The following is a 23,960-nucleotide window of genomic DNA, read 5'->3' as shown; positions in this document are numbered from 1 at the left end:
GATAGCTATTTTTGTCATTTAAATCCAACAAAGTTCAAGGTTCATGATAGCAGTAAGTGGTATGGTAACAGGTCAGATTGTTCTGTTTTTCATCTGCAGTTAGAATAAATGAGGGCCGCTTAGATGACTGATAGCACAAGAAATACTTACATCTGTTTTAATGATTGAATTGAATATAACATTTTTTTACACTAACAATATGACTTTGTTTTCACAAAATTGCCAAAGCCAGTTCAATTTAAAACAACAATTTATATTCTATCTGTAACATATTACTGGTTTATATCACACAACTCTCAACGTTGCATATAATCAATACACATTAGTTATGAACATCCAGTTACTACACTAGTAAATACTGTATCTTTTAATTTTAACTATATTGATAACACGAATACACATCTCATTTTACATAAGCACACAATTTCCAAAGAAAACATTTCAGCGTTCACGATTTCCTCATGTAGTGTATATTGTGATAAATATCAGAGCATGAGGAAGAATCTCTGGTACAAGATCAGTAGGGAGAAGAAAAGAAAGAAAAGAGAAAAGAACATGAACAGGGACTGTGAGAGAAACACACAGTAAAGAAGGATACAGAGAGACATACAGTAACAGTTCAGAGAGAAGGAGACCAGTTGGATGGAGAGATTGGGAACGGTGCCAAGAGAGAGACGCAGGAAAGGATTCTTTAATTGATGAAGGACTCAGAGGGATAGAGCAAAGTTACATGAAGGTTCACGACCTTTCAGCTAGAGATAGTGCAGAGTAAAGGGCACGACAGAGAGAAGCTGTCTGTGTAGATATAATGAGGTATGCTTTGATTTATGTGCATGCAATTTAGTGCTGAGTGCGCTCTAGGACGCCGCTTGAGTGGACTTTGACGACATTTTGTTACTGTTGGAATTACACTCCATGGGGACGTCGGTGTGCGAGCGCCCGTGCTTCTCCTCGGTGCCGTGTGAGTGTGTTCGGACACGCTGCAGCTCGTTGGTGTGCGCGCGACTCCGAGAGCCATCGAAGGACGAGACGCTGGAGCTGGAAGCCGTCCGTGAACGGAGTCTGGTCATGCTGGCACTGGACACTGGAGAAAGAGGAGAGATGTTTCTTATATTCTGCAACAGCTTTTAATGGTCATTAGAGTTTATTCAATCAATGGTTTGCACAATATTGAATCAACCTACAGTAAATCCACTTATTGTAATAACTGTCTTTATCATTTTCTGCCCTAAACACCCCATGAGGGGTTACAATAATCCTCTCATTTACAGGAAGTGACGTTTAACCAATCCGGCCTCGGGGTTTGTTAGAAATAAACAGAGGAAGAATTGAGTAGCTGCCTTAACTGACAGAGATGGGAATACTTTCAGGACTGATCTCAAGATTTAGATAGTTTAGGCAAGTGACTTACAGTATCCCATGCCCTGGATGAAATATTTCAAAGCTTCAATCACTTTGGCTGGCTGTGGAGAGAAAGAGGAAAAGTATTAAATATATTTCCAACCAATCAGGAGTGCAGATTCTACATTATTGCCAGCGGAGTAGCCAATAAAATGTTACAGCCCACCTGATCCACCTGAGGAAGTCCTCCACAGTCTGCCATCTAGAAGAGCAAAGTGCAAAAGTCAAGCTTTACCCGGTGTTAGGTTAATGGACTTTCAGTTGAATTAAATACAAGTTGTTATTTGACAATAACAGATTACTCATTTCACAGGTTTGCAGCTTTAACTTTAATTATCTGGTTGTTTGCTTCATTTTTGAGTCAGTCAGTCCTTTGGTTACCTTGAGCAGTGTGGTCTTGGTGGGGTCGAGTTTAGAGTTGCAGTCGACCACGGCTTCCACAGCTGGAGAATTATCTCCTACAACCAGCAGAGTGGAGCACCTGTAAACCAACAGACAGGCAGGTGAAACAGGCACATAGATAGGATTGACAGCGCTAACAATGTAATGATGATGCCCTACACTTTGTTAGATGCTTTCTACCTCTTACCACTAACAAGGGCATTATAATATGTGAAAAAACATCAGACTATCCATTTTGAAGTTCCCTCTAATGCCCTCTAAAAAGATCAATGTTTGTACTAACTTGAGGGTTCTGGCATTGATGTTTCCTCCAGGAACAGGCCTCTCCACTTCCAGAGCGTTGCGTTTGCTGTAGGATTGGAGGAACTGACTCACGTTGGACTGGTTCATCGTTGTTGTGATGTGGTGACGGTATGTAGCTATGAGGTCATGGTTGGTCTCAATCTCATCCTGAAAAGACAGGAAGACAGAAATAATCTGTATTCCATATTTGAGACTGACGTGATATTTAGTAATCAAAGATTTTTTTTAGATTCACTTTTGTTGTCCTGGTAACTAAATAAGCCTGATAGCTTACCTTTCCAAACAGGTGTGTGATGACTGTGTCCGGGAGAGTGTGGGTCCAGCCGGTGATCTTTAACACACACAATTACATTCAGCTTCAGATAATAGTCTATAATATATCTACGCTACAGCAGGTTTAAAATAATCATCAAATGAAAAATCAAAGACAAGGACAAACACTCTCACTACTCTTCTTGTGGCTATATTGGGTCAAATACAGGCATCACTAAACACCTCCATTGCAGCTTAAGTGTCAGAACCAGTCAAATGTAATCTAATATCTGTCAATACAGCCGGTTGTATTGATTGAAAGTAACACATTATTTAAAATAGATGTTGATCTTATTCTACATACATTATGGGTGATCACAACATAATACTGCTCACCTTGCTTGCAACAGAATCCATTAGTCCTTCAGCGTTGGGGTTGATGTTGATCAAAACCAATCCGTCCACCAGGTCTGGGTGATTCAGCTACACACACACAAACACAGAGGACCTGTTAGTAATATGAATTCAACAACTCATTTACCTATATTAACATGTTTTTCTGCAGTTCTCTCGTTTTAAGTGTGTCATGTTCTTGGATTACATCGTTGATTTCTACAGCCATAGATTTCAGTTTATACCTTAGATTCCATCTTTCTATTCCTTATCCAAAGGTTTTTATTGACAGCATGGCTGCTGTTACAGACAGCAAATAATTAAATTATCAGTTTATTAAATGTCATCCAAAATCTGGAATTTATGAAACGTAGTTGTATCTGTGGAGCTATGCATAGGAAAGAAAGATTGTATCAGTAACTCTGACATAGATCTGATTTACGTAAATGCTTGTGTACACTAGGGGGAAAGTGAGGGTCTGTGCTGACAAGAGTAAAGATTGAAACTTTACATTTTTTTGCAAACCAAGTGTCAAACTATGCTCTCATTCTGGATCAAGTTCAAATGGGATTTAGAGACGAGATTTGAACTCACAGCAAATTTAGCCAGGATGTAGGCTCCAGCTCCAACTCCCAATCCGATCACCCTACACAACCTGCAAAGCACAATCAAAAGGTCAATAGTGTGCCATGTGAAAATAGTCTAACCTTTAAGGGACAACGGAAAAGTATTTGTTGAGTGTCAGATTAACTCACCCGAAGTGTTTGAGGACAGCGGGCAGCGCTTCAGACAGCTGGTCCATTGAAGGGTAGGAATATCTGAAGAGTCAAAAGTCAACATAACCATCAGCAGGTGTGGGATCCACTCCCTTTTATTGAATAATGGTGGTATAATGACAGCATGAAATGTAAATACATGACCGACTGAGAAAAATAAACACAGTGTACTGACTCAGTATGCAGAGTTTTGGCTCCCTCATGTTGTCCTGGTGCTTCAACATGACAAACAGGCAAATGTCTGATGATTTCCCGCATGTCCTCGTGGTTGAAGAGTGTCTCAAAAGAGGACTTGTCTATGAGAAGAAAAAACAAAAATTACAAATGATAAAAGCTGATAGGAATATGAAATATAATATAAGAAAATAAGAAAACAAAAAATATATATCACTCAGGTATATATTTATTTATAGATAATTATATATATATTAGAAATGCGAAAAATGCTTGGATTAAAATGTAAAAAAAAGTGTTGATGGATATGAAATGCTAGAAAGAATAGTTTGATGCGTTCATGCAAGCTAAGATCATTTTTCATAATGAACCAACAAACTGTATTTCTTAACCAATCTGGCCCAATACCCATACACAATACACAATACCATAGAAATGTAGTTTTCATCTTAGCTGATATAAACAGAGTGATGACTAGTGATGATGGATACAAACTTTACAAACACCACACTATTGTTGGGACTTACGGTTCAGTCCAACATCATGAAATGTCAGAATGACAGGGAGGTTTGCTTTCAGAGTTCCTGTCATGATGCAGTGGACGTTCCCATAGTGAGTCTCCACATGCTCCTTCTAAAACAAACAGATCCAATCACATTGTCAAACAATTTATAGCGGTGTTTATGTGTGACTGAAGTAAAACATTAACAAATTAAGTTTATGTTTTAGCAGATTAGAGCAGTGTTTCTATATATTTTGAATTTGAACTGAAACCAGATACTGATAATATAATATATAATTTAACATATATATATATATATATATATATATATATATATATATATATATATATATATATATATATATATATATATATTTCACGTGTTTGAAACCTAATTGTCAATGCACTCAATATGTAGCCATGCAGTAAAAAAAACCTGTGATATCAAGGTCATGTAACTTTGCACAAGGATTATAGCTGTTGCAGTGAATCTAGCAGCAAGGTTAACTTAAGCTCTCTGTGGGTACTTACAGTGATTTGGGACTCAAAGACAGAGTCACACTCATTCTCCTCGAGCACCATGGCTGCTGATGCAGAGAGGAAATGTGCAGTAGATGCAGAGCAGATGTCCTGTGTAGATCTTGGATTCTTAAATTCCTCTTAATATGTTTGTATCCTTATTCGTATTTCTTGACACTTACAGTCCTGCAGAAAGAGACAACCTGAGAGCAACAGCGCATTATGTGTGTGAGCAGACTATTTGTTTGAGCTGGTTTATATATCCTCCAACAATGATCTGCCTCTAAGCCCTAACTCCAACCTGGCTTACACGTGGCCAACTGGCCCCATCCTGTTTTAATCTGACCTCCGGCTGCTTTTCCACAGAAACAGCACTGGAGTCCAAAAGGAAATTAACCAGAACATCTTACACTGCAACACACAACTCTTTACTGGGAGGTTTTCATCCATCTTAAGATACTTTGAACTGAACTGTATTCACTGAAAAAATCAGACTAAATGCACACTGCAACACACTTAGAACAAAATCACAGGTAAAGCTTGTTATTTTTACTATGAGGCGTCAGAGGAATCACAACACGTTCAGCCAAGCCGTGAGCAGGTCAGCTGTCTAATCTCAGTGAACCATCTGTTCGTCACAGCAAAACATTCAGCTCTTTGCGGTTCAGTTAACCTTGACCCACCTGCTAACTAGTACATTAAGTTAATTTGGATTTGTTCATGTTGCTCTTACACAGCACTAATTAATCCTACATTCTACAAGTAAATTTAAAAAACTGTGATACTCTTTGACTTTCTTCTAACTTCATTTTTAAAGCCTTTTTTAAAGATGGAGCTGTACATTAGCGAAGTATATTACTGATACATCTTAGCCTTCAACTTCCCAAATCTAATAAATAAAAACAGATGGGATTCTTCATTGGAGTAATTGTCTGGGTGTAGCATTGAATATCCTAGAAACTATTCTCTAAATATGTTTGATTGTTCATTTTATATGGTTTGAAAAAAAAATGTCACGATAATCTAATCATCACTTTACAGGGCAGTGTAAGGAAATTCTTCAAAAGTTGTATAATGAAAAATAGATGAATACCTTTTTAGATACAAAGCAGTTGAATGAGGCTATAGGCTGGGGGTCTCATTTATAAAACAATGCGTAGGATCCACACTAAATGTTACGTTCAAAGGAGGGAATGCACGTACGCTAAAAAACTCTTGTACGCCTGCCAGTGAGCGGTTTCCTTTTACAAATCCCAAATCAACCTGTAAATGTGTGCAGCTGGTTCTGCCTCACATCCCGCCCTCTACACGCCCACATTCAACCATAAATGGTCAACGCAAAGCACCATCCTTCCTAATTCTTCCATTTACACAGTCCAGTGCCAGAGTATCTGTCGTGCAACATAACACATCACGAGTGTCACCGAAGTATGTTATGCGTCTCATGTAAATGTATAAATGAAATGTAATCAGGCATCAAGCACAAATACCACTGCTGGTTTGACTTTTTATGATAAATAGAATATATAAGTGCAAAGTAACGTGTGATATGAAGTGAAATGAAATGTGTCAGAGGCATCATTATACGTGTTGTACATGATGCCTCTTACATTTCATTTATACATTTACATGAGACGCATAAAATACTTCGGTGACACTCGTGATGTGTTATGTTGCACGACAGATACTCTGGCACTGTTAATACTGTGTAAATGGAAGAATTAGGAGGGAACAAGTGTTCTTCCTCTTGGTAGTTACCGGGATTCACCCTAAAGATCCACTGATCAGCAGGCTCATCTTTAATTATCAACATTCATGAGGTGCTTTGCGTTGACCATTTATGATTGAATGTGGGTGTGTAGAGGGTGGGATGTGAGGCTGAACCAGCTGCACATATTTACAGGTTGATTTGGGATTTATAAAAGGAAATTGTGCCCTATCAGGCGTACGCAAGGTTTTATAAATACAAATATTTTATGGTGTACGTGCATTCCCTCCTTTGAACGTATGCAAACATTTAGTGTGGATCCTATGCACTGTTTTATAAATGAGACCCCAGATGTTTCATTGCACTGCAATACACTTTGTTGGCAGTCCTTGCAGTTACATCTTTGTGAAAGTATCTAGTCTTGACTTACAGCTGTTTTTAAAAAGGCTTACAAAGAATGAGGGGTTTGATTATTTATTAGTTAGGTTTACAGATTCAAATATTTAGCTTGTGGGTAGAGTAAACACGCATCTACAAATTCCTTTGCATTCTCCAAGGTAATTGAATTGCTCTTAAATGAAATGGTGTTTCACTTGTAATGGCAGCAGCATGTTTAGGGATTAGCTTCAGAAAATTAGGGTGAACGCTATCCCCTCAGCGCAAAACACTGAATCCTTAACATTGTGACCGTCAGCATGCAGCAGACTTATTTATTTTGTCATTATCCCTAGCATACAGAATACTCTCTGGATTCCCTGTGATGTATTAAAACATGTGGTAGGAGTCAAGACAGCGGCAGGTGGACGACACTGCAAAGACAAACAGCTGGCTGAGCGGAAACACAGCAGACTGTGCTGTGACCACCTTCTTTTTCCCGGCATGTTGCCTCCACTGCTCTCTGCAGAGCTGAGTGTGCAGCAGGTTTAATCCATTTAGTGGTTGTTGAAGAGCAGAGGACAACAGATGGGTCTTACTCAGCCTCACGTCAGCCTGAAGCCATTTTAACGTCATCCTAACTCTGACTAAACTTTGGTCTACTAGCCTGTTTCACCATTGACCACTGCCCCATAGTTTGTGATCTTTTCAATTGATCATTATGTCACTTATTGTGTAAAGAGACTTGAAAACGGAAAAAAACATCAACCTGTGTTTTTCTTGCTTAGATTTTTTGTTCTATAGTGTGTCTGAGGTTTAGAGTGACTGTATGCATAATCCCACTAGTTGTAGCGCCATCAATATTAAAACACAGCAATGGCAATACCAGTCAAATACAACATAATCCTGAACTGAATACTGCTCTGAAGTAATCCCTCACTAGGTGGGAAGCAAATAAGTAGGGTAGGGTCAAATAATACCATACACTGATTCAGAATCCAAAGAATAATGTGATACAAATGAAGAGAACACTTTAAACATCTTATGGCTACGTCATGTGAGCAGTGGGACAGTGAGCCAGCATGAACAATGTCAGGACCCATAAATGTAGCATTCATCAGCATTGGTACTCAAACCCCACATTCATAAAATAGCCATATGAAGCTGCAATTGATCTAAAACATTACTCTAGAAATCTTCCTGTGTTTGGAGCAGCACATTCTGCACCTGTGTGTCATTTCCACTAGATGGAGATAGAATGTCACTTTCTGGATGCAGCTTGTCAACCGGCAGCATGAATAAGATCAGAATATCAACACCCTGCTTTGTTTTTCACCTGATAAACCTTGTTTTTGAAATGACTGTTGCTTTATATCAGAAGTACTTTGTGTGTACTATGTACTTCCCCATAGCTTTAATTTTACAAATGTGGCATTACATGTACATCAATAAGATATCTATGGAAGTCACTTGGAGCTTTTTTTTGTTTGTTTTGAAATCCACATGGGTGTGTCTATTTCAAAACAGAAGGATTGGATGGTGAGATGGAAAGTGAGTTTGGAAAGCGAGAAATCTCAGCATATGGTGAAGTCGTCCTTGACTCACAAGCATTGATCTGGAACCTTCTATATAACCTGTTGCACATGTGTTATGGACATTCTGTGTTGTGGGCGAGAACTAATTCTTGCTTCTGTAACAACAGGTTGCTTGAGCGCGTGTATCCTACACTTTACTTGCTTTCTTTCTTCATGATCTTCAGGGTTACAAGGCTTACTTATACATACTTATATAATGTTGCTGGCACAGTAAAGTTGTATTGTCATGCTGACAGCTGGTTGTCATGGTAACTCTTCAGTCTGCAGGTGAAAGTCCTGCTGTCCAACTCTCAGCTTTCAAAAACTCTAATTATACACACAGCAGCTGCTGCCGCTTGCCACATGCTTGACTGTGTGTGTGTGTGTGTGTGTGTGTGTGTGTGTGTGGTGTGTATATATGTGTGTGTATATGTGTGTTTGTTGTTTGTGAGTGTGTGTGTGTGTGTGTGTGTGTGTGAGAGAGTGTGTGTCTGTGTGTGTCTGTGTGTGTGTGTGTGTGTGTGTGTGTGTGTGTGTGTGTGTGTGTGTGTGTGTGTTATTAAGTATGTATAGGATTTTTCTCTGAACCTGTGTGTGTGCATGTGCGTGCATGCGTTCTCCTGTAAGCATGTTTCTGAGGGTGTGTACGTGTTTATGTGCACAAACACACAGGCCCTTTCCACACTTCCTTGTATAGTATGATCAGCTAAGGGTACAGTATGACGTGTTATTTTCATGACCTGGCTAGAAAAAGAGATTTAGGTACAGTAAATGTTTTGCTGTGGGGTTAAGCCTTAAAGGTTTGATCCTTTTTAATAAAAAGTAAAGTAAAGGTCCACTAAATCTCCCCAACGGCTCTCAACCTTTTTCTGTTTTTATTTGATTTAGTTTTAGAGGCCTGAAAAGCTGCAAAAACTATCCATTATTCAAGTGAAAAAAAGCAAAGATTAAAGAAATGTTGGATATGTATATATAAGTAAATTAGTAAAGTTAATGTTTTCGTCTGTTTTCCTATCTTGGTTATGTGCTTGCGATCCTTCAGAGTTATTTTGCAACCTATGGGGGTCCCGCCCCTAAGAGAAACACTGCTATATATAATACAAGTTGTGTATCTATTAGCACGGTATTGCATTACATTTTATCATAATGTCCTGTATCATATTATACAGATAAAACCTGCAACACAAGATCCCTCCAAATCAACTGCAACCTGCAGTCATTGTAAATTGGAATGCATGTATAGGTAACACTGACATACAGTAACTAATCATTTGTTTCCTCGAGTAATCTAGTTGAACTTCAAAATATTAGCATGGCTCAAAGCAGGAAGCCCCTGAAATACGATATGATCCAACAAGCAGCATGGTGCTGCTTCTCCACCACTCCTCCATGCTGCGTCTTCATGCACTCCGTGTGTAAAACAGGAAATGGCAGCTTACAGTATAAAATATAAAACGGTTGGGAGAAACCCCTTTTCATATCCAGTTTCTTCTTAGTTGCTCTGGGGAATACATAGTATTTCACACTGCTGCATGAGTAGTGTGCCTGGGGTACAGAATTACAAATTAGTCCAGGGGAGGGGACGCACTGTGTAATTGTATATATCAACGTGGTTCAACACCATTTCAGTCAGTCATCAGGAGTGAATGACACAAAAACTTATAGAGACGTCAGTGGTCAAGACATGGATTTATCAAAGATTAACTTTATATCTGAGTAGTTTGAAGATAAAAATGGACAATTAATAAGGGATTACCAACTGTAATTACAGCATAGTATAAAAGTCATTACAAGTGGCAGTTGTTACCAGGTGTGCTGGAAATGTAACAATTTACTCAAGTGCTCCACTTACATACTAATTTGAGGTACTTGTACTTTACTTGAGTATTTCCTGTTTATGCAACTTTATACTTCTTCTCCACTATATCTTAGAGGCAAATATTGTACTTTTTACTCCACTACATTTGTCTGACAACTTTAGCTACTTACTGTCCAGTGAAAAAAAACACAAATTAAATTTCTTCTGATAAACTGAAGGATGAAATGTTCCTTCATGAGTTGAGACTATTCTCCTCCTTCTTTAAGATAAATAAACTAAGGCCCTCTTGGGTCAACTGGAAAATTAATCATCACAAAAATCTGAAAACAGGGCTGTTTTTATGAACTCGCAAAAAGTTGACTTTTTAGAAATGCGTGGTTCTCACAGAACAACAAAGCTACAGACAAATGATGAGCTTATAAAATATGGTGCATTGCTGTAGATAAAACTACCTAACAGTAAATAAAGTAGTTAAATTTGCACAACTTTAAACATCTGCAGCAGTAAAATGCAACACATCAGTGCAGTGGTAATCTTAATCCCAAAACATAAAAAACACTTAATGGGACAATTTTGCAGAAGAGTAACTTTACTTTACTTTAGAAACTAAACTTTGCTTACATCCTTTGCTTACTTGTATTGGAGTATTTTCACAGTGTGGTATTAGTATTTATACTGAAGTAAAGGATCTGAATGCTTCTTCCACCACTGTAGGTATTCATACCATTCTAAACTGGTTATTCAGTTATACACTACGGTTAGACCACTGTAGGTCAGACTTTTTCTTTTTTTTTACAGGAGGCTATGTCCGTATTCAACAGCCACAAATACAACAGAGGGACACGAGAGACTGAGCCAGATTAGAACGCTTCTATAAAGGTGATCGGAGGTTTAAATAGCACCAATCATTACATAAAGCCAAGAATAGCTTTTTCACAATTTCACAATATGTCATCGTTTTTAAAATACGCATTTTGACAAATAACTACACACACACACACACGCACACACACACACACACACACACACACACACACACACACAGTTTGACAAGATATGAATTGAGGAATATGTTTGGTATGACTCAAGATCAAGAGATATAAAGTGCCATAGTCATCGTATTTAGCCGTGTTATCATGGAGGCCATGATTAAAGAGTTGTGCCACTGAAGGGTTTGATATGAGAAAACAAAGTAATAAATTATCCCTTTTCATAGTTGCTGCTTTAGTCAAACTCTGGCAGGTGAGTCTAAGCATAATGAATCATAATTTCCATCATGGCCACCATCAGCAATGTTTGGTTTATGAAATTAAGGCTTGAACTCTTCCTTGACATTTCGTTGAAGCTGAGGTGAAAGGATTGTGGAGTCTTTGCAGGTCAGACCATTGCTTTCATGACGCCACAGCCGGCGCCCAAAGTGTCCTTTCGGCTCTGTCAAAAGCACAAGACTGCCAGCTGAGAGCTGACCTACAGCTCACATTTCCAGAAAACATTGCAGCAACCCTGTTTAGGCCAGTGCAATGCTGTTGGTAGTATCATAACAGATGGTCCCACTGGAGCTGACTGTTCCTCAGGAGGATCATATGGATGAAGCCTTGAGAGGAAGAGTATGTGCATTGACAACAAGTAGACGGAGGGACGATGTCTCTGGTGTATATTGATGTATATTTTATTCAAAAGTTCAAAAGAAACTGACATTCGTAAAAGAGCTCCGAGTGGTCAGAAGACTAGAAAGATGCAATACAATACAAGTTAATTTACCAATTAACTTTAAAGGGATACATTCAAATGCTGCTGACATTGACTCACAGATTCTCAAAATTTTGTATGTAAAATGCTGTATACATAACATAATATAACATCATAAATTGCCAAATGCGTAATCACACTTCAAGAAAATAATTGACAATATTTCTGTGATGTTATCTATAAATATTCAAGTTTCTACTACATTACAAGAATTCTCATATTCAATTTAAGTTATAACTCAACCTGCGAAAACATTGGAAATCCAGTTCAGCCTTTCCACACTTACTATGATGTACTTTTTTTTATTGAATGCTTAGGTGGATTATTATCTCCACCCAGAGATAATGAGATCAGTCATGTTTGTGTGCGCGGCTGCACAGACCCTGTGCAGACATCTGCATAGATTACAGTGAGAGCATATCTGTTGCGTGAGACGTGCGAGTGAACAAACATGTCTGACACACTAGTAGTCTACACGGGGGGTTAGCTAATTGTGGTTTGTCTTCATTTAATTAAACATTACAGTGGTTGTTGCAGACACTCCTGGCGGAGATCTGCACTTTATTGAGTGCACCTGTTTTATAGATGATTATTAAAGCACTGCAGTCAGTCAGCCTCAATAACCCTGGTTGTATGTATAACTTAAGTAATGTTTATAGTCTGTCTAAATTGGCTTTGTGATCTCAGAAACATATTGCAATGTTACACTCAAACATTTTGTTGCATGCCATGCCCATGTTCCTATCGCTTGTTTTGACTGTGTTTACAACCATAGTGATGCCACCTGTGCTTTGAAAGGTGTAAAATACACGTACTGAACAATGTGTGAACAAGCCATATTCACCTCTATTCTATGTTTAGATATTGTTTGCAGTCAAAGTCCTCAGCAAAGGACATCAAGGCAAAGTAGTACCCTCTCTTTTTCCTCCTACGGTTTTTATCTGTCTAACAGCCACTTTGTTTTTGGAAACTCGCTGATCACCACTTGTGGTTATATTTACACTGATTATCTGGAAAAAAAGGTGACAGGTCACCATAAGGAAAGTATCAAGTGAGATAACACTCGGTCATCATACAGAAGCCAAATACTTCTCACCATAACGCAAGCAACAAACACAGCTCCATTTATGAGAGCACGTATATACACAGAAAATTACTTAAGCAATAAACAGCAGTCATGATCCTGAACACTCCAATTTGAATGTGATAAACTGGAAAGCGTTCAAGTAGTGTGTTTCAGCTAATTTTAGCTATTAAGAGGTGTTTTTTAAAGCTCTGTGCGTGGGTGAACAGTCATGTCAACCTCTACTCAAAGTGATTGATAGTGAGTGAGGCACCAGCTTGTTCTGCTTTAAGACGTCTGTACATATGACTACCATGTGACTCTCTGCACTCACATATCCATCCCATACCCTTGTAAACAAATCGGAAAAACTAACCTTAAAAACTCAAAAACACAAAGCTGCATGGATATTTTTTTTGGAAACCTGCTTTAAATGACATTGGTTTAGAAAAAAAGTGTCCTGCAATTTTCCCTCTTTTTATTCAGTCTTTAGACAAACATACTGATGTGCTGAGGCATCAGCAGTAGTAGTTCCACACAGTAGTTTGGCTGTAGGAACACAAACAAACTTGAGACTATTGTCAGTTAAGGAGAAAGTTAATTCCGTGAACTGGGACTCAAAGGTTTTACTTGTCCAATCTGTCTGGTAGTAACTCAAAGGACCGTCTATTTTTAGTTGGTACATGGAGGGAGAGGGGGGAGAGAGGGAGAAAAGGAAAACAAGAGAAGGTCCAGACAGACGTGTCATGACAGAAACAACCCATTGGACCTCCAGTTTCACACATTTTTTTAGTTATATTTGCGAGAAACATGAACTGAAATCACTGATCTGTAATGATCGTGTTCCTGTGCACTGCACTGAATGTGAGACACACTTCCTTGATCGAGCCTTGTAAGCATCAGCCTATAGGAAGGGTGATGAGAGGAGAGGAGGGGAGGACAGCAACTTTTCTTTACCCTGGAAGAGGGGAGGGAAAAAGGAGTGGAGTGGATGAAGAGCACGAGGAGGAGGGAGTGAGGCTCTTCTGCTCTCCCTCTAAGAGCATTAACTGTAGAGTGTTCTGGTAGTGACAGGGCTGTCAGGGTCAGATGGCTGCTCAGCCTGATTAGACCAGCTCACAGCAGATCCTCAGTCCAGAACACTGCAATGCTACAGCAAGGAAGAGCCACAAACCGACGCCGACAGTACAGACATCGCATCGGTTACTGAGAGGCCGGGAGGTACAAGGAGGGTTCAGTGTTACAGTGAGGCAGTGCAACAGGTTGTTGCACAAAGACTTCATTTTCTGCTGGTTGACTACCAGACACTACAGCTTCCAGAGGCAGAAAAAAAGACTAAAAGTAGATGGACTTTTCTGTGGCAAAGAGGGAGAAGAACTAGTATTCAGCCTGGGGTTGGAAATGACATTGAATAGCAGGTAAGGACAATCACTAGATACAGTGATCAAGCTAATCACAGTTCTTTACTGGAACAGACCGAGTGAGAAGACAGGGCTGCACTAGCGTTGCAGACTGTTGCTTCCACAAAAAATTGTAGTGTGTCATAGAATGAGCTGCTCGTATAGATACAGCTATAAATACAGCTGCAGGTATTCAGTGTCTACAGGGGTTTACTATAACAGGCAGTCAGCTGGTTGTAGGTCAGCACTCACACTGTTGAAGGATTACTGCATGCTTTTGCAGGACTAACTGTGGTTTGTGGATTTTCCTGTTCAGCAGCAAAGCTGTCCACTGAGGTAAGAGGGAAGACTGTCTGTTTACTGTTTCAGAAACAACTCAGATTTAGGCATTTAGCACATCTACTTTTTCAGAGTGATTTGTGATTGGAGCTGCTGCAGAAAACTTCCTCTGTAGTTGTCAACAGAGGGGAATGTGTAAAAGGATTGGTCCTATTTGAGGCTACTACTAACCTGCCTTGTTGTTGTCTTTACTACTAACCTGCAAGGTTACTGTGTTTCACATTGCACGTACTGTAGAAAGGTTTGGCAACCTGACGCGGCTCTAAAATAATATTGAGATCCATTTTTAACTTCTTTGGGTCCTGACCCAGCCTGTGACACGAAACAGCCAGGCGACCATGGCGACGCACCTGTTTTTATAAACTAAACTGTGCTCTAAGGTGACAGAGAAGACCTGCCTTACAGTTTTAATTGGAATTACTGCTACCGTCTCGTCATTTCCCTCATGCTCCTTTATGCTTTCATATGATATTTTTATATTAAGTCACTCGGCTTTGGATGTCAGCTAAATGCCTAAAATGTCTGCACTACTTGTGAAAAGTTAGTATTCAAATATGTTATATGTTTAGATGCTTTGGAGCTTTTTTATACCTCGTCTGTTTCTCAGTTTCAATGAATTCACTGCTTTGTCTTGTCTGTGACAGTGCAACATTTTTGCTTTCATCCTGTGTGTCTCAGTAGAGTTTTATTTTTGTTGTGCTTGTGTTGCATTAGGCTGTTAAAACATAAATGGCATCTTTATAAAAACTCATTTAAGTAGTTGTTCTATCTACACTTTGTATTGACTGGATGGAAATTTGATGACGTCTATCCTGATTAGTGGTAACAACAGGATAAATTCCTAATTATAGATAGTCAACAACCTGGAATAGACTGAGAGTTAGTGAGTAAGTCGGCATGTGATTATGAAGAGTGTGTGTGTGTGTGTGTGTGTGTGTGTGTGTGTGTGTGTGTGTGTGTGTGTTGTATTGTCTGAGCTGAGATGAAGAGGTGAGGATGGATTACCCAGAGTACCTCTGGACTTTTGCTTGTTGTTTGCCTGGATGTTTGGGCACATGAGTGAAAGATTATCAGCCTTTGTTCTTCATTTCCTGGTTAAGATAAAATACTTTTCACCTAACTACATCATGTTTAGTGCCAACCTTTTATATATGTGAGATTTCAATAGCTTTATCAGACAAGTTTCTTTTTAAATTATTACTTGTCTACCAAGTAGATTATTTAATTTGTTGACTTTAGAAGAAATTGCATTTTTATTTCCAAGCAGTGTCCATCCTTTATCCTTTCACCAAGACAGAATGCGGCATATGAATTTTCTGCAAATATACTGAACCAAAAAAAACATATTGTATATTGTCTTTTACATCACAGCATTAAGGGAAATTAGCTGTTCAAGACACAATATTATCTTGGCTAAAGGCCATCATTTAAATTTTGTTAAACTCAAACTAAATATCATTTAAACATATAATGACATGTATTCATCACACAACAACTGTTTACATGACAAAATATGCCAAAGTCTATGGCTGTTGTTGCATTTTTCACAAAGTAGTGATTCTGACATACGTGACTGGGATGAGTCCTGCTCTCCCTGAAGTAGCCATCAAGATAACCTTCCTTTTTATTTTGTTCTATGGTTGGTAATCCAACTTTTGTCCCAAAGGCTGAGGAACTGAGGAACTGCCCTGCATCCTCCGATACATTAAGTATACCACTGGTTTTCTGAATGCATCTATTTTTTCCCTTCAGACCAAATTTGATTTGGTTACTATTGTGCAGGCTAATATAATAACATTACCCATATTTTGTGAGGCTTGTGTATTAGATTTTCTAGGTCATGCTGCATCTGACATCTGTTTACCAGTATTCTTAGCAGAACCACTTTTGTAAATCGTTCAGTGACTCCATACGGTGACTCATCATTGTGTGTGTACATGTCCAAGCAAGGTAGAATCAGGAATTTCATTTTAAATAATTACAAGGACCAACACATTTCCAAAAGTCCACTTAGGTTTATGAGTGATGGACAAGTCTGACCTCTTATAAAATAAAATAAAAAATTTGTCAATTTCATTTAGTATTTGAAACTGATGCTATAAATTTGTTTCAATGGCAAAGCTTTTAAAATCTGTATAATTTTTTTTGCGGAACACTGGAACAAATGCTGAATTATTGAAATTTGATTTGTACCAATTTGAATAACTTTTTGTCTGAAAGTTGTTGATTTGAAAAGTCAAATTTATTTTCTATGTTTTGCAATTTAGAATCGCTGGTTGATGGAGTCTGTGCGGCGGAGTGGTGACTACTGCCACGCCCAACACATTTAGAGCCTATCTGGGATGAAGCTGCACCATGCAGTCCTGCGGCCCTGAAACCTGAAAGACCATTGGCCCTTGCCCTGTGAACTAGCCAGCTCATGGGGTAACACGTGGAGCCTCAACACTGGCAACTAACTGGAGAGAGAAGGAAAGAGAGAGCTACTGAGAGACAAACAGTGAAAGAGAGAAGGAGCGAAGCAGTGACAATCAGAGAGATAAAAACAGAGAGACACTGTAGCTTCCTGGACTACAATCAGCTGATGGAGTGAAATTGTACTCAAGACAACAGGACCTCAGAATTGGGAAAATACCTTAAAGGCTAAAAACAGTATCCCAACAGAAGGTTCAACAAGAGACAAGAAGTGCAGAGTCACCTGAAGACCTGATATTAGTTAAAAACAACACAGCAGCTACTTGCTACAGCTGGAGCTAAAGGTGAGAGGTGACTGGTCACCTGATCTTCACTAAATATGGTGATGCACCAACACATTTTAACTCCTGCATATTACTGACTTGTTGTGACTTGGCTATAGGATTCTGCGGTACTTTTTTTAGTTTGGTCAGTGTGAGCTAAATCAGCGTTTGGCTTACCTTGTAAGATTTATTTACAAGAATGCTTTCATGTTCCACGCCTTGCATAGAAATACATCACGCTCTCTATTTTCAGAACTAGTTCATGTTTTTTTGGAAAGTTTTAGCACAGTAATAACTCAGATGAAATGTCTTTCTCTATAAATAATGCATTGACAAAGCACGCACAATATTTGAAATACAGTCAGTGCCAATGCAACTGGGACGAGGAGTGGCCTGATATGCTTCTCCTGTGTTCTTGGGTGTTCCTTGAGTCAGACATTTAAGTCATCACTGTCTTAGTTTATCCATTTGTTTATAGCATGTGAAGACATTGATATCACACAAATAGTTCTTATCAATACTAAAATAGTGTAAGTGTATGGCTTGGAAAATGCAAGATTAACATTATATTGACATTACAATTGCATCTTAAAATACACTCACATCCCTGTTATCTTTATCAAAATGTGAGCAAGAGCAATATCAGTCCGCAAGAGATTTTTTTGTTTTACATCCAGTACAATAATGTAATATTAATGTATTTTACTAATAAAATGTGCCCTTATCGGTAAAATTTTACAGGTACAATCACGAAATCCAAGATTAGGGAAAAATATGACAATATGAATATCTTTCATTTAATTTCTCTTAGCAAACCCACACATATGTTTTTAGTTATTCTGGCTGATTAGAGCAGGTTGAAATTGGACAGAGCGAAGATATACTAACAAAATAGATTTACAGGCCCCTATCACAGCAGCCGGTTTGAAATGTCAAAGCAAGGTAAACACAGGTGTAATTGATCAAATTGATTATGTTCCAGCTGTGAGTCACAGTCATTCCAGTGAGGCAACATGCACAATACCAGGGCCCTGGTTCACCTAAAGGAAACAGGGACACAATTAATGCTACTAAACTACACCTGTGTTTACCCTGCAACGATATGTCATAATGGCTGCTGTGAAAAGGGACAACAGATAGAGGTGTGAGTTGTCCCACCTTGACAGGTGTGACCAAAGCAGAGAAGTCAATCAAGTGCTGTCTGTACCCACCCACATAGTTTTGAGATGAGGTATAATCAAGCAAATAAGTGAAAACACCTGTGGGTGGGGTGGAGCCCTACAGCATTGCGTTCCTCTTTGAACACTGTCCCTTTACTAGATGTGCTTGTTTTCACTCTATATTTCATGAGACTTACATAAAAGGACTTTAAATATGTGACCTTGTGAAGAGTAATGAGATTTTGTTACAGGTTTGGTTGCGTTTTAAACATTTTCAGTAATGGAAATCAGCCATCATTCCTTTCATCAATTACACCTGTGCTTTTCCTACTGTCAAATGTCAAATGTTTTCCATGAAATGGCCTCTTGGTCAAAGATACAGTAGTGATGTTTAATGGAAAAATTATTGAGAAAAATCGGACAAACTGCAACGCTTGCAGTCAGCAAACACATTTTAATGTTGAGCTAACTTTAGGTAACTAGTTAAAGCTCTACAATACCTTCTAGGGACTGTTTTATGAGCAAATGTCTAAGTGTAAAATGTCTGTGTACAAAATGTGGCTCAAATATTTGACACCATGTTACATTTTTATTTATAAACTGTACATTTCTCCCCAACATTAAAAGGTCAGAGATCAACCTGGGATATCAAAGATCATGTTGGCCAACATGAACCGTCCAGCTCCAGTGGAACTGTGCCACAAGAACATGAGATTCCTCATCACACACAACCCCACAGACAGCACACTCACCTCCTTCATAGAGGTAAGAAGCATGTGTCTGTGTGTTGACAGACACCCATCAGTACACCGAAGAGCATCACAAAGCTAACATACAAAAGCACATACCTCATGTACTGCATGTTTCCCTTACTGATAACATGCAAACTGAAACAACTAAGAAAAATGTAATTGAACTGATCTACGTGTTTTGACTTAGTTGTGAAAATGATCTCCTACCGCTGTCGTCACTTTCAGGATCTGAAGCGGTTCGGTGCCACCACAGTTGTTCGTGTCTGTGATATCACCTATGACAAAACACCGTTGGAGAAAGACGGCATCACTGTGGTGGTGAGCACGCACGCACACACACACACACACACACACACACACACACACACACTTGGTGTGACAAAACCAAAACACAAAGTAACAGAAGTACTGTAACTGTTCTGCTTTTCCTTCAGGATTGGCCGTTTGATGATGGAGCTCCGCCCCCAAGTAAATTGGTGGATGATTGGTTGAGTCTGCTGAAAAAGAAGTTTCAGGAGGAACCAGGATGCTGCGTCGCAGTTCACTGTGTGGCTGGACTGGGGAGGTGAGAGACGCATACAAAAAAAATATATATATATAATTTGTATTTGAAGTGAATCCAAGAGACGGAGACACACAAACACATGCACAACAGCGATTAACATGTAGAGAAAGAGTTATGTTTTTGGTAAAACTAGGTCAGACCGGTTGGATTACAGTCACACTATTATTCTTATGATGATACTGTACACAACAACATAATTGGATGATACAATCAGGAGCCTTTTGCTGTAGTCTTAGTGGCATTGATCTCCCTTGTACGTTTGGGACACTTTACACATACACACACTTACAGATTGTAGTTTACAGTAGCTGATTGTTTTATCATACGGCATTACTGAAACTTTTTTAAAGATGCGGATAAACTGTCATTATTTTTACACAGACGTCCGTCTCAACAGACATGGACGTGACTCTGTGTGTGTTTATGCATGCATACAGGGCTCCTGTGCTGGTTGCTCTGGCTCTGATAGAGAGTGGGATGAAGTATGAAGATGCTATTCAACTTATCAGACAGTGAGTATATTTATATCCTACATCCTCATCATGCAGAAAAGACAAATATCAAACAAATATGCAATATTAAACAAAAACAATATCTTATTCTGATTTTGATATATTGTACACCTGAAAGCTTTTTGTAATATGTAAAGTGCTTTACATGGATTAGGAAATCATATTTAAACACCACAAACCACAATTTTTCTTTCTTTGGTGCCATCTGGTGGTGGTATCAAAGAAGATAATGTGGCAGACAGGAACGCACGATAAAGAGTCAATTGAATCCAGATCTGGATTGTGCAATAAGGGTAATCAAGAGGGGTTGTGCCATTGACGTCCATCATACATTGGGTTTCTTTATGTGTGTCTCAGGAAACGTCGTGGAGCCATCAACAGTAAACAGCTGACCTACCTGGAGAAATATCGATCCAAGCACAGACTCCGCTTCAAAGACTCTCATGCACACAAGAACAAATGTTGCATAATGTGAACACACACACACACACACACACACACACACACACACACACACACACACACACACACACACAAAGACACAGACACAGACACACAAACACAGACATCTTGTGGTCCTCGACAAATTCTCTCAGGAATCCAACCATACAAGCCTTGTGCCACCATCACATACATCAAATTTTGTATACAGGCTTTATTACCCCATGTGTACCCTGGGAAATTTTGACAGCAGTTTTAGTAGAACCCATCTTTGTTCCCTTGTTCGTGATGATCTCTTGTGATAGATTTGAGATTCGAGGGACAGATTACAGTGAAGAAAGATATGGCAAAGATGGATGAGAGAGAGAAAATCACATAAAGAATTAAATTTTGTCGACACAAAATACACAAGGTTGAGGCTTGGGAATTCCGTTGGAATTTTCAATAAAACAAATTCATACTGTGCTCCTATGGGGACACATTGAGACAGATTTGGTGTAGCTGATTTACTATGATATACCTGATGTATTGGCTTTCAAAACCTTAAGTCATACCAGATATTTTGTGAAAATACCATTGAATTTTCATTATTTTGTACAGATATTCAATAAGTTTAAACTTCACCATGATCCCGGTATAAAATGACATGCAGTATTTCTGTGTGTTTCTTTGAAATTGTTTCATGTCATGAAAAACACTTGAGACACTTTTTAACAACAGCCAAAACCATAACACACTGAAACATAGGATTAAAATCATTTTGGCAGCTCACTGTTTTTATTGAGAATTAGTGTCAATACTCTAAGATTACCCTTTTTAAAAAAAAAAGATCCCTATTGGTGTCTGTTCTCAGAGTAACTGCAGATATAAGGGCTCATTTTCATCCCAGCATTTTCTGCCATTTATCTACGGTCAGAATTCAAATCTGCTTCTGAGATGAAGCAACTTGGCATACATAAAGCCTTCATTTGGTTTTGTTACAGTTGCAGCATTACTTCATTGTGCTCAAGTTATGTGTTTATATGTCATTATGCTCTGTTTGCTGACACCCACAGAAGGAAACATCTTTGTCAGCAGCAGCTGATTTGAAGCCAGGTTTAAAGTACATATGTATTATAAAAAAGGAATTGTTTATAATTTACCAGTAATGATACATTACACACATTCTAAAATGACAGAGAGATGTAAACTATTGTAAATAATATTAAATGAGGTATCTATTTTATTCTCCTAGAGGTCAGGGTAAACCACTCTAATACATTGACTACAAAAAGTTGCAAAGAAATTAAAATCATTACAGGTATGACAAATGTTTTCTTTTTTTATGTTTACATGTCAGGGAGTAATTTTCATTTTATCAGCCGTTTGTGACCCAGTCTCTCAGTTTTAATCCATGGATGATAGATGGGTAAATTCAGATATTGGTCAAATCCTAGCACAAATAATGCTGGGCATCATTTAGACTAGATTACAGAATATTATACATATTTTCATGTGGGGTGGAATTTACTTATCAATTTGTTTATTGATCCTGAATGAGGCATGTAATCAATGGCTTCAGTTTTTGCTGATGATAGAGCATACACCTTTTATGGATTAGTCAATTGCTTGTGATAGTCTCCTCACCATCTGATGTCATGAACGATAATTTGTAAGAGAGAAATGAAAGCAGAAGGTGTAAAATTGAAGTAAACAAGAAGAGAGAAAAGATAATGTACCATCTTTACCTGAAGGATTAACAGATTGGCTACAGTTTACTTGTTCATATGTGTGCGTGTGTTTGTTTAACTATGTGTGTGTGTGTTTATTTTGTAGTCTTTAGCCATTGTTAATCATTGGGACTGGCCTGAACTGACACTTTTTTTAATGTAAAAACAAATGCTGTAAATGTCTATGTCTGTAAATTATTGCACTGTTTAATAAAAGTTTTGTCATTGTCCCTATATTTTAATAGGTAATCATTAATTCCTGTCTGGAATGTCTGTTTTAATGTGCCAAAATTATCCCTGTTTTGCAGCCTTCTTAAATTCTATTCTGCTGGAAATTAACAAACAAAAAGAGCAGTTGTCAGGCATCTAATATGACTATACAGAAGGAAGCATATACTGTACATTCCCACCTAAACCAAAACAATTTTAGTTCCTTGCTGCTTGTGGAAAAAACATAGTTATAGATTTAGCATCAAAATATGAGAAAAAAACAAATGAACAAACATTTATGAACAGTATATGCAGTATAACTTTCCCTAAACTCCTGCATCTCATTAAATTGTACTTTTACTTGTGTGTTTTTTGTGTGCAATCGATCTAACTATGAGCTTGTAAGGCCTGAAAGGATAATCCAGCATAATCTGGTCTTTTCTACAGTCTCCAGGTTTTTAAATAATAAAATAAAAATGTTAATAGGAGCTATTCTGTCTATAATCTGAAATTTAAAACTATGTCATGTCTGTTCTGTGTCTCTATTTTTATGAAAATAATTTAACTTCACTTTCTCAAATCATTATTGTTAGCTTATATTTTAATGCATTCTTAAGATTCCAAATTCTATATTTGTAATGGTTTTAAAATGTGTATTTAGTAAATGAGAATATCTTTGCTGTACTTATACTGATATCAGATATTTTTCAGCCATAATTTAGTTATTATCCTGTAAAATGACATTTAAATTATTTTAGTTACAGTCCCCCATTACCCACAATATGTGTTCTACAACCTGTGTTTGACATGGTCTCTATTTGTTGCACCTTGCAACCACCATAAATGTAACAATGGAACAGGTATTACTCTATGAGACACTCTGTATTACACCCACAACTCAATCTAAACAACTAAAAGTATATGACATGAGTGCTGAGGCTTGGTAAGACAATGGTAAACATATTAAAAATGTTAGTGAAAGAAATCCGTAGCCAAAAGTTGTTTCTTTGATAAAAACTGAACTAGTAGTAGTATTTCGCGTCTCAGCCGCAGTGCAGTCCTCCTGCCACAGAGGGCGCTGCTCTCACAGCTACAGCATTACTGAGTCCTGTCCATTTCCGCTGGAT

At 38.3% G+C, this 23,960-nt stretch overlaps 2 protein-coding genes across 3 annotated transcripts; one reads left to right on the top strand and one right to left on the bottom strand.

Annotated features, from left to right (window-relative positions):
- On the bottom strand, positions 1-4,929 carry LOC137891031 (protein NDRG1-like). The gene is made up of 12 exons (XM_068735440.1): positions 4,735-4,929; positions 4,229-4,334; positions 3,703-3,823; positions 3,507-3,569; positions 3,346-3,406; positions 2,755-2,841; positions 2,381-2,437; positions 2,087-2,253; positions 1,783-1,882; positions 1,568-1,603; positions 1,412-1,463; positions 1-1,084 (listed from the first exon to the last, which is right to left on the bottom strand). The coding sequence occupies exons 1-12, from the start codon at positions 4,783-4,785 to the stop codon at positions 858-860; spliced, it is 1,128 nt and encodes a 375-aa protein (XP_068591541.1). The 5' UTR covers positions 4,786-4,929; the 3' UTR covers positions 1-857.
- A 9,102-nt stretch (positions 4,930-14,031) lies between these two features.
- On the top strand, positions 14,032-22,857 carry LOC137891538 (protein tyrosine phosphatase type IVA 3). 2 transcript variants are annotated; one of them, XM_068736202.1, is made up of 7 exons: positions 14,032-14,428; positions 17,017-17,505; positions 19,272-19,409; positions 19,622-19,714; positions 19,831-19,961; positions 20,399-20,473; positions 20,831-22,857. In XM_068736202.1, the coding sequence occupies exons 3-7, from the start codon at positions 19,302-19,304 to the stop codon at positions 20,946-20,948; spliced, it is 525 nt and encodes a 174-aa protein (XP_068592303.1). In that variant the 5' UTR covers positions 14,032-14,428; positions 17,017-17,505; positions 19,272-19,301; the 3' UTR covers positions 20,949-22,857. The 2 variants fall into 2 exon arrangements, with proteins under 2 accessions (XP_068592303.1, XP_068592304.1); XM_068736203.1 differs by lacking the exon at positions 14,032-14,428 and adding an exon at positions 14,662-14,746.
- Positions 22,858-23,960: the final 1,103 nt, after the last annotated feature.

This window comes from Cebidichthys violaceus, unplaced genomic scaffold, assembly GCF_023349555.1.
Source record: "Cebidichthys violaceus isolate CVI_PGR_0920_01 unplaced genomic scaffold, fCebVio1.0.p SCAF_7, whole genome shotgun sequence".
Lineage (NCBI taxonomy): Eukaryota > Metazoa > Chordata > Actinopteri > Perciformes > Stichaeidae > Cebidichthys > Cebidichthys violaceus.
This window is presented reverse-complemented; position numbering and strand designations above follow the sequence as displayed.

Bases quoted from the DNA above. Each gene is read 5' to 3' on its own strand.
- LOC137891031 (XM_068735440.1), bottom strand. From the start codon at position 4,785: ATGGTGCTCGAGGAGAATGAGTGTGACTCTGTCTTTGAGTCCCAAATC. The intron at 1,464-1,567 runs GTGGGCTGTAAC...TTCTCTCCACAG, and splicing joins GACTTCCTCAGGTGGATCAG to CCAGCCAAAGTGATTGAAGC. The intron at 1,085-1,411 runs GTAAGTCACTTG...CTCTTTCTCCAG, and splicing joins CATCCAGGGCATGGGATACT to TGTCCAGTGCCAGCATGACC.
- LOC137891538 (XM_068736202.1), top strand. From the start codon at position 19,302: ATGTTGGCCAACATGAACCGTCCAGCTCCAGTGGAACTGTGCCACAAG. The intron at 19,410-19,621 runs GTAAGAAGCATG...CGTCACTTTCAG, and splicing joins CACTCACCTCCTTCATAGAG to GATCTGAAGCGGTTCGGTGC. The intron at 19,715-19,830 runs GTGAGCACGCAC...CTTTTCCTTCAG, and splicing joins AAGACGGCATCACTGTGGTG to GATTGGCCGTTTGATGATGG.